Source organism: Suricata suricatta, chromosome 16, assembly GCF_006229205.1.
Source record: "Suricata suricatta isolate VVHF042 chromosome 16, meerkat_22Aug2017_6uvM2_HiC, whole genome shotgun sequence".
Classification (NCBI taxonomy): Eukaryota; Metazoa; Chordata; class Mammalia; order Carnivora; family Herpestidae; genus Suricata; species Suricata suricatta.
This window is the reverse complement of record NC_043715.1, coordinates 39,758,738-39,765,549: the sequence shown is the minus strand read 5'-3', so window position 1 is coordinate 39,765,549 and position 6,812 is coordinate 39,758,738. Positions and strand designations below refer to the sequence as shown.

At 58.4% G+C, this 6,812-nt stretch overlaps 1 protein-coding gene across 1 annotated transcript; it reads right to left on the bottom strand.

Moving 5' to 3' along the window:
- Window positions 1–3,908: 3,908 nt before the first annotated feature.
- On the bottom strand, window positions 3,909–6,011 carry LOC115279749. The gene is made up of 4 exons (XM_029924261.1): window positions 5,796–6,011; window positions 5,520–5,714; window positions 4,823–4,972; window positions 3,909–4,553 (listed from the first exon to the last, which is right to left on the bottom strand). The coding sequence occupies exons 1-4, from the start codon at window positions 6,009–6,011 to the stop codon at window positions 4,506–4,508; spliced, it is 609 nt and encodes a 202-aa protein (XP_029780121.1). The 3' UTR covers window positions 3,909–4,505.
- Between the last annotated feature and the right edge of the window lie 801 nt (window positions 6,012–6,812).

Genomic DNA, 6,812 nt, shown 5'->3' with positions numbered 1-6,812 from the left:
CCTCAGTGGGTCCACGCAGCCCAGGACTTTGCATTTCCCACAAGTTCCTGGTGGAGCCGAGGTGCCAGGCCCTCCTGGAAGATCCAGTGTTTCAGATGGCCTTCCTTGGACTTTTCACTCACTCAGAGAGTGACACCATCAGCCTGGATAGATTCTCGTGTTATCTGCTGAGGCTTTGGGGGATGGGGACAGTGCCGGGGTAAAGGGCAAGAGGGCCCAGATAACCTGGCCAGGTCTGGAGGGGGGACTAGGGCAACCAGTGCCTGGGGGGTCGGAAGTCCTCCTCTGCTTATGCCTGTCGGTCTGCAGGGAGCCCGGCCTCCCCTTCACAGCTGTAACTGGGGCCTCCAGACCCAGAGCCCCCAAACTCTGAGGCTCAGGTTAGGAGAGTGGTAGGGAAAGGCTTCAGGCATGTCCTGTGGGCTTGCTCCTGGGAAAGCCTTTCTGTAGCCGCCTCTGGAAACCCAGCCTAGGTGGGCACCTGGCCTGGTGGCCTTGGGCACAGCCCAGACCCTTCAACGTCCACTTCAGGCCGCAATTGTTCCCTTTTCAAGGTACCACTTCTCCCCAACCAGGAAATCCTGAAAGAAGGCTGCCCGTCCCTCCCTGAGTCAACACTCACGGAGAAGGAGGGTGGGGAGCTGGAAAATGGGCCAGGGAATCTTGGAGCGGAGGGGCCTCACCAGCCGCAGGAGAGCAGGGCATGCGGGTGTGCACACTCATCACGCACCTGTTGTCACATATGCACACACAGCCTCTTGCCCCCCACACGCATTCAGGCCCAGACGTGCGCACACACGCAAGCACTCACATTGTCACATGCACCCATATGTACGCACTCATAGTCACACGTATGTGCACAGACACGTGCACACACAGGCCTCCCTGCCCACAGAGGCGGCTGCAAGGCCCAGAACCACATGAGCCCCGCCCTCGCACATGCACACAGACACAGACCCACCTACATGCACACTCTGCTCGGCTGGCCTGTGGCCGTCACATTGCTTGGTGTCCTCTGTTGTAGACACCAGCTCTGCAACACTCTGGAGCCTACTTCTGGCACCCCCAGAAGACTGAGACCAAGACTGGGTCCTCAAAACTCACACATGGTTCTGTCTTTGAGGCCAGATGCTGCCGAGGGCGTCCCAGTGCCCCTGGAAAATAGGGACCGGGAAGAGGACTGGCCTCAGCCTGGCCAGGACTTGGGCCGGGGTTGGAGGTCCCTGTGGCCCTGCTGTGCTGGGGGTGGGGGTGGGGGTGTCCATCGCAGGCTGGCCCTGGACCAGATGCAGATCCCCACATCCTGTAGGTCTACAAGGCCAGATGGGCCCTGTGACGGGGGCTGGATGGCACAGCAAAGAGGGTGCAGGGAAAGAAGCTCTCTGTCCTCTGGACCAGCTTCTGGGCTCAGGGAGGCCCCTGCCACCCCGCACCCCCTCACCTTCTCTGCGCTGGTTGCCGGGCCCTACCACTGGGCGGCAGGCAGGCGGCCCCAGGACATGCCCGCACAGGGCTCCCCGGAGGCTGCAAGCCAAGCCAATGCCAGAGTCAGGCCAAGAGCAGCAGTCTTGGGGCCTGCCCACCGCCCACAGCCTGCCTGGCCTTCTGCGCCTGCTCCAGCACGAGACCTGGTCCTGGACTTCCCTGCGGGGACCCAGACTCCGGTCCACACACCACCCTCCTGCTGCGTTCAGGGACAGGAGACTTGTCCTGGAGTCCCCATCCTCAGTTCCTCACTCAACAGTGGCAACATCCAGAAATCTTTGCAAACATCCATCTGATCATATTCCCAGGCTGGTCTAGCCCTTCAAAGGCTCTCCAGGCTTTTATATCTGCTGCCCTCCCCGCAGCATCCTGGAAGATTCTGTGTGGCCTGGCTACACTCTTCACCTCCATGCTCATTGCTCTGCCTTTTTCTTGGGGCAGTGGCTCAAGCAGCTTGCTCCTGGTTCAGGACTTTGCACTGGGGTTCCCTCTGGATCTTTGTCTGGCTGGCCCTTGGCCTCATTTGGGTCTGGGCCTGACGGCTCCCTCTCCAGGGGGGCTCTCCTGCAGCAGCCCCCGTCACTGCCCAGCGATGTTGCCCTATGCTACATTACTGGTTCCTTATGCTCTTCGAAATGGCCCTGCTCTTGGCCTTGCTTGCTTGTTAATCACCCATCTTCCCTGTCAGGTCCATGAGGCAAAAAGCATGCCTGTATCATCCACAGCCTGAAGGGGCCCGACTGACAGGTCGGTGGTTGGTTTTGACCAGTGTTTGTTGAGTGAATGAATGGAGAGCAATCCTAAACACAAAGGCCGGAATCTGAGAGAGGAATGGCCACGTGTCAGATGTGGGGGCAGGCCTAACTAGGTGAGCAGGGTGGGGGGCCCTCCTGGGGCCTCCTGGTTCACTCACACCAGACAGGCAGGCCCAGCTGAATGGGGCAGAGCTGAGGTTAGAATTTGGACCCACACTCTTTGCTCCTGGTGGGATTAGGCTTGGCGCTGATGCCTGTACAGATCAGACCCCTTGTATCTAGTCTTCTGGATTTACTGTCCTCCATACTCTGGCAGCCCCTACCTCTACACCGTTGTCTAGAACATTCTGATGCCTGGAATGTGTCCTCTGTCTGCCCTGACAATCTTTCCACTCTCCAAAGGTACAGCCAGGCCCACCCTCTCAGCCTCAAAGCCCCCACAGCACACACCACCCTGCGCCCACACCCTTAGCCCAGAGGTAACAAGTGCCCATTCTCAGCTTCTAGGTATTTCCTGGGCTTCTCTTGAGCTTCTCACCACCTTGGGCTACTTGAGGGTTGACGAGGGTCTGATCAGAGGTCGGAAAGGTGGGGTTGGGCAAGAGGTCAATGAGATAGGTCAGAGGACAAGGGGTCAGTCGGGTCTACAGAAGCCCAGAGATGGGAAAGGGTTAACTCTGAGCCCAAGAGATAAAGTTAGTTAACTGGTTAGTTGGTTAGATAGCAGATTAGTTAGGTCACTCATTTGTTTGCTCACTTCATTTGTTGAGCACACACCACGTTTGACTTGGGGGCCCCAAGGAGGACGGACCTGGCCTGTCTCAGACAGGCTAGGAAAAGCATCCTTTGTCCACACCCTGGAACATGGATTATTTGCCAACCACGGGTCCCAGACCAAATCAGGCTTGCCACTGGGTTTTGTACAGCCTGAGACAAGGCTGACTTTGACATTTTTTAATGGTTAGAAAAAGTCAGAAGAAGAATCGTATTTCATGACATGTGAAAGTGACATGAAATTTGTAAATGAAGTTTTATTGGAACACAGCCACACCTGGCCACTTAGGTACTGTCTGGCTGCCCCCGCTCCGCTGTGACTGAAAGGCCTGAGGTATTTACCATGTGGCCCTTTAGGGAAAAGGCTCCCTGCTCACTGCCTAGACTCTCCAGCTGCCATTTAACTGGCTGTGGGCAAAGCACCTCTGCTCCCAGGGCTCAGTTTCCCACTTTGTGAAGCAGGGTGAATAGCATTGCCCTCAGAGAAAGGTGGTGTGGATTCCAAGGGGGACAGTCTGTCACTGCCCCTTCTTACCCATCCTTCTTTAGCTCCAGTAAGTAGGAACTGAGCACTTACTCTGTGCCAAGTGTGGGGCACAGATCAAGGGCCTGAGACCATTGAGGGTGGGGGTGGGGTACAGGGAGCCCAGAGGAGGGACAGGAAACCTGGCCTGGACTGCAGGAAAGCCTCCCGGGAGGAGTGAAGCGCCAGCTAAGTCTTTTTTTTTTAATGTTTATTTATTTTCGAAGGAGAGAGAGAAAATGAGCACAAGCAGGGGAGGAGCAGAGAGAGAGAGGGAGACACAGAATCTGAAGCAGGTTTCAGGCTCTGAGCTGTCAGCACAGAGCCCGATGTGGGGCTCAAACTCACAGACTGTGAGATCATGACCTGAGAAGTCAGACACTTAACTGACAGCCATCCAGCAACCCCCCGCCCCATGCCAGCTAAGTCTTAAAATTTCCATAGAAATTTGCTAGGAAGCCAGGAGCAGGGAAAAGGATTATAGGTGGAGAAAACAGCTTCAGCAAAGATGAGAGTGACAGGCCTAGACCCGGTGGGGACAGTGGGGAGCCAGGAACGCAGGGGCTTTGGGCAATCAGAGGTCGCCCCTCATCACCAGCCTGGCTGTGGCTCCAGGTTGGCAATGATGCCTACCAAGGGAAGGCTGTCGGGATCTGGCCAGGTGAGGTGGGGCACCAAAGGCAGAGGATGGGACGTTTCTAGGACCCACTCCAGTGGCCCTGCCCACAGCCGGCATGGCGGCGGGAGGGGGGGGAGTGCGGGGAACCTCTGCAATCGGAGGAGACGCTGGCAGGTGAGGTCTGGAGGTTCAGCCCAGCAGGGTGGGGGCCGCTGGGGCTGCCTGGTCCTGCCCCCAGCCCAGGGGGAGTCCAGGGACCAGGCAGGCTGCCACAGGAGGGGAGTTGGCAACAAAGGCCTATTCTTCAGGGTTTAAAAAAAAGTCTGAAAACCCATCCAACTTTCTTTTGTTAGATGCTCCGGGATGTTTCCCCTTTGGAGGCTGCTGAGATACCTGGCTGATAAAGGGCAGATTGTGGAGACTTAATTATGGCCTCAAGCCCTCCGCGTAAACAATCGGTGAGTGTTTGTTCTCTTACCGCCCCTCAGTGCTAATGGGGAGCGCAAACCAGGTGCCTGAGTAATGGGACTCGGTGACCCCAGATTCTTGGGTTCCCCTCGCTGTGGGAGGAAGGCACCCAGGCCCAGAGTTTGGTATGCGCCCCAGCAGCGTGGCTGCTCAGCTCTGGGTCCCTGCACAGCAGACTCCTCGCAACGTGCTGCTCACCTGTAAGGGACGACGATGGCCATCCAGCACGAAAGGAATGCTCGGGAAATGCTGGACAGGAGTGCTAGAGAGGCAGCACCATCCTGAACTTGACCCTGGCTCCAGCCCCTGGGAGGGGGCGCGTGGATCCTCAGGTTCATTCCCGGCCAGCTAGATGAGCAGGGAGGTGGGTGTGAGTGTAGGTTCTCAGCAGCCCTGCTCACATCTGCCCCCACCCCAGACCTGGGGAGCTCATGAGGCACCAAGGTCCGCATGAGGCTGCTCCTCTTACAGGCCTTCTGTCCCCAAGGGATCAAAATGGCATGTTGAGGACTGCCTTGTGACCCCTCCTGGCACATCCCTAGCATATCCACCCCTCCCCCCTCCCTCACTCCCCCCACCCCCCTGCCACGGCTCACCAAGTGGCTGCTTCCCAGACCCTGTCCCTGTGCAGGACTGGGCCCCACAGCACCTTAGAGACGGCCTCCGCAGTCAACAGGGCCAGGTAAGCTCACTCCCTCACCCGGGACCCCCCAGGGTGGGCTCAGAGACGTGGCAAGAAAAGCTCAGCTTCATTTAGGGGACAAGCTCTGCTCAGGGCCCTGGCTGGGAGGAAGGAGATGGAGCCTTCTAGACCTGCACAAAGGCATACTCAGCCAAGGAAACTTGCACACTCACACACGGGCACATTCCACAGGACCCCCCCCCCCACACTCACCAAGGCATGCACACGCAGGGGTGCTCCAGGCCACGCCCCCACTGTGGCTCTGCTTCTGGAGGGGCCATGAGTGCACATGTGTGCAGGTGCACCGTGGACCAGTGCGGTGCTGCCCGTGAGTGCCTGTGTCAAGTTCAGGACTCTCGGGAGACAGCAGGAAGAAGGCAAGGGCAAGAAATCATCTTGGTCCTCTTTCTGAGGCAAGAAGGAGACACAGTGAGAGCTCAGGGTCACTCCGTCAGGACCCAGCCCACCTTGCCCTTGAGCGGCACTCACACCAGAGGTTCCATCCGTCCAAGGAGCTGGCGAGGCTTGGTCCGGGAGGAGGGTGGGGAGAGCCAGTTCACACCTCCATGGCCCTGCAACATCCAGGGGTGCAGAGCCCCTCTCTCCCTCCCTCTGCAGCTGTCTCTTGGGCTGGGGTGACCAACCCGCCTCCCCTGCCCCCCCTCCCGGGCCTCCAACTGAGACCAGCAAGCCATTTTGAACCATGATGAGAAGAGGAAGTTCCTGTGGCCCCAAAACAGAAACAGGAAGCTGGGAGGGGGTGTATGGATAGGGAACGGGAAGGGGACAAGGCACCCAGCAGATGTACCCAGAAGCCCCCAGCCTTGCTGGGCCTGGCACGCACAGCCGTGGCTGAGTCTCTCTGCCCAACCCCAGCCTGTGGTCCTTGTCTGTGCACTGCCACACCCGCCCAAAGGGCAGAATCACTGAAGGTGGCTCAGATGCTGGCAAATTTTCCACCTGGGTGTGTTCAATTGTCCACAAGCTTATCGGACTCGGTTGAGGGGGCTCCACACGCCTGCTGGAAACTTCCCATTCATCCAAGCATTTGTATCTGGCCATGCCCCTCTCCCTGGCCCCTGAGGGTTGCCATGGAGGACTCCCTACAGGGCTGGCCTGACTCTTCTCCACCACCCATGTCCGTGTGACCACCCTACCACTCCCCTGACTGAGCACGCGACGGCCTGTCGCCCTGGCCGCAAGTCTGGTGACTCGTAGCCCGGCTCTGTGTTCCCAGCTTCCCTGTCCCCAGCCCCACCCTGACTCGGTCACTGCACACAGGACGGTCCCAGTGCTCTCAACAGAGCCAGGAAGCTGGGGCTCTGTCCCGTACACACCACTGCCTCCCATCGCGTCCGAGAGCAGAAATATGCCCACCTGGTCCCTTGGTCTGCCCTCTGCTATGGAGGGTGGGAAATGAAGTGTCTGAGAAATGGGAGGGACCTGCCACTGTACCCCTGAACAGAGGGATGGCGAGTGCAGAATCTCCCAGCAGTCACCAGCCGT